This window comes from Hordeum vulgare, chromosome 4H, assembly GCF_904849725.1.
Source record: "Hordeum vulgare subsp. vulgare chromosome 4H, MorexV3_pseudomolecules_assembly, whole genome shotgun sequence".
NCBI classification, from domain to species: Eukaryota; Viridiplantae; Streptophyta; class Magnoliopsida; order Poales; family Poaceae; genus Hordeum; species Hordeum vulgare.
The window spans coordinates 575,398,955-575,401,770 of NC_058521.1; the positions used below are offsets into that span (position 1 = coordinate 575,398,955).

The 2,816-nt window shown below is 57.3% G+C and overlaps 1 protein-coding gene across 1 annotated transcript; it reads right to left on the bottom strand.

Annotated features, from left to right (window-relative positions):
* Window positions 1-898: 898 nt before the first annotated feature.
* LOC123447169 (arabinogalactan protein 1-like) lies at window positions 899-1,563 on the bottom strand. Its single transcript, XM_045123750.1, has one exon. It carries the CDS (start codon window positions 1,423-1,425, stop codon window positions 1,054-1,056), a length of 372 nt encoding a protein of 123 aa, XP_044979685.1. The 5' UTR covers window positions 1,426-1,563; the 3' UTR covers window positions 899-1,053.
* Window positions 1,564-2,816: the final 1,253 nt, after the last annotated feature.

Here is a 2,816-nt window from a genome sequence, read left to right on the forward strand (position 1 = left end):
CGGGGGCTGAAGCTGGAGCACTCCAGGTCCTCGTCGCCGGAGAAGAGGTTGCTGCAGAGGAAGGGCCCGCTGAACCGGAAGGAGCGGAGGCGGCGTGCGGCGAGGACCCGCAGCTCTGTGGTGCGTGAGCAGTCGACGACGATGAGGCTCCTGAGGTTGGCGGCCCCGACGGTGGTGAGGTGCAGCCCCCGCACCGAGAGCCGCGCTAGGAGCGGGCTCCCGACGGGGAAGTGCACGGCGAGGCCCCGCACGCGGCGCTGGCCCCCGCGCGCGTCGCGTCCGCTGACGGCGCCGTCGAGGCGGAGATGCAGGTCCTCGATGCTGCAGGCGGCGGCGTAGTCGAGGCAGCGCTTGAGGTCGGGCTGCGCGAGCTGGCCCACGTGGAAGGCGAGCGAGAAGACGTCGACCCGACGGCGGCCGCGAGGAAGAATTTTTTTTTGCAACATCATCTGTGTTGCAAGATTTTTTTGCACGAATGTCTTGTTGCAAGAATAAGACACAACAGTATCTATGACGAAGAAAAACAATTCTGCAACCTAACCTATGTTGCAAAAGTTTTTTGCAACATGACCTTTGTTGCAAAAAATATCTTTCCGCACTAGTACCGATGTTCAAAAAACGAAATGGAAAAAAATTCCGTAACAAAGCAATTGTTTCTGAAACTCGACCGTTGTTTCAGGATTTAATGAATCTAAAGTTTATTTTTTGCAACAAAGTGATTGTTTCTGTAACTCAATCATCGTTTCAAAAATTAAATTAGGAACGGATCGAACGGCTATGGGCGAGATCGAACGGCTGTGGAGGTGATGGATTTTTAGTAAATATCCACGGTGGATTGGTAGCAGCCCCAACAAATAAACGAATTTGTTGGAAGAAAGTAGCAGCAGCTTAGCATCCGTAAAGAATAAACGAATTTGTATTCATCATAATCTCACATGCGTCCGTATAACAAGAGTATTACATCGCATGGTATAGCCAACAAAGAATCGTGGAAAGAATCTCGCAGTATAAACAGCGCGAAAACAGAGCACCTAGAGCAGAGTCTCGCTCCATCTAGAACAAGATGGCAGCGGCGACCGCGCCGGCGACGGCGACGAAGCTGACGGTCGACGTGTAGACGGCGGAGCTCGCGGGGGTGCCGCTGGGTGCACCGGCAGGTGAGCCCGCTGGTGCGCCGGAGACCGCGGAGGGGGTCATCGCGGAGGGAGCGTCCGTCGGGGCGTCGGTGGGCGGGGCCGGGGGAGATGCCATCGGAGACGGCGACGCTGCGGTGGGTGGCGTGGCGACCGGCGCAGGGGCGGTGGCTGGGGACCTCGCCGGCGGTGCGGGGAGAGGGGCCATCCTAGGCGCCGCTCCGGGGGCCTGCGCGGCGGCGGTGACGGCCAGGAGCGCCACGATGGCGGCGACGACGGCGAAGCGGGCCATCAGGTTGGTGCTGGCGGTGATCGGCGAAAGACCTTGGCTAAAGATCTGCAGAGGAGGAGGTGGTAGCGAGTAGTAGAAAGAAGAAGCTGTGTGAGGGAGCTGCGAGTTGTGTGTGGTGGTAGCGAGCCGATTGGCAGCTACTTATAGCGGGAGGGACGCGTGATTTGTCCGTTAACCACGGCTGTGTCAGCCTGTAACGTTCGAGTCTCGCGAGCCACGACGCGTGAGACCAGACTGTCGCCGTGCTGCCATTTTCATGCCCGCCACCCCTCTTCACGGAGCGGCGCCGCGCCAGCCAAGTTGACCCAAATCGTTCCGTCTGTCCCTTCGGACTCAAATTTACAGCTAAGAACATTTTCAACAGCCGTGCTTCTACCGACGTCAAAAAAGGAATTTGCAGCACGTGGTTAGTTTTTTTTAGCGCATCGACGAGCGCCGGCTTCAGCGGCCGCAACATGTTTTAGCGCGCGGCTTTGCAGCAATCGCTGCAAATAAAAAGGCAAAACTAGTCAAACACGTTAAAAATACATGCATAGATTTGATACATAGTTTATCATATAAATAATAAAACTAGTGCAACACGATAATATAGATAATAAAATTAGTCCAACCCGATAATAAAATTATCATCGATAGATAAAACTACTCCGAGTCGTCACTCTCGGTATTGTCCGAGGTAGATAGCCATGCGTCCTCCCAACGTTCATCGACAGAAGTGAAGATGGACGTTCCACCGTTGTTGACGGTCACGCACTGCGATATAGCGAGTAACTTGCGCCGACGCCTATCGTGCCGCTCCTCGCGATGCATTGCCGTCCTCCCCGCCCAGAAAGCGTTCTCGGCGACGACGTCCTTCGGGTGGCGCCGGCGCCACTCCGCCATGGTTCGCTCGTCCTCCTCGGCGACGAGGAGCCGGCGCTGCTGCCGACGGTTCTCCTCACGGTCATGGTCTGTTATCAGACGAGGCGGAGGGAAGAGGTCCTGCGCCTGCTCGTGCGTGTAGACATCCTGAAAATTCATCTGCGTATGAGGCCTCCCTAGGCGCCACGTGACCGCGTCGTACGCGCGGGCGGCCTTGTGCGAGGTTTCGAAGGTGCCGAGGCCGAGGTCGAGGACGCCGCGGTAGCCCGAGGATCCACGGCGGCGCGGCGACATCGTGGCAGAGGGAGCGACAGAGGGTGTGTGGCTATGGGCAGCCGCGTGGCGAGCGCCGCACTTTATAGGCGCGCTGAAAGCGGTGCGTCAAATCTAGAGCGGGCGATTCTCCCACGCGTGCAATAGTTTACCGTGCACACTATTTTCCCGCGTCCGCTAAAAGCTCAGTCTACCGCACGCGTGCGTTTTTGGGCGCCGCTGTTGGAGATGCTCTAAGGCAGCCCAATGCGCGATGG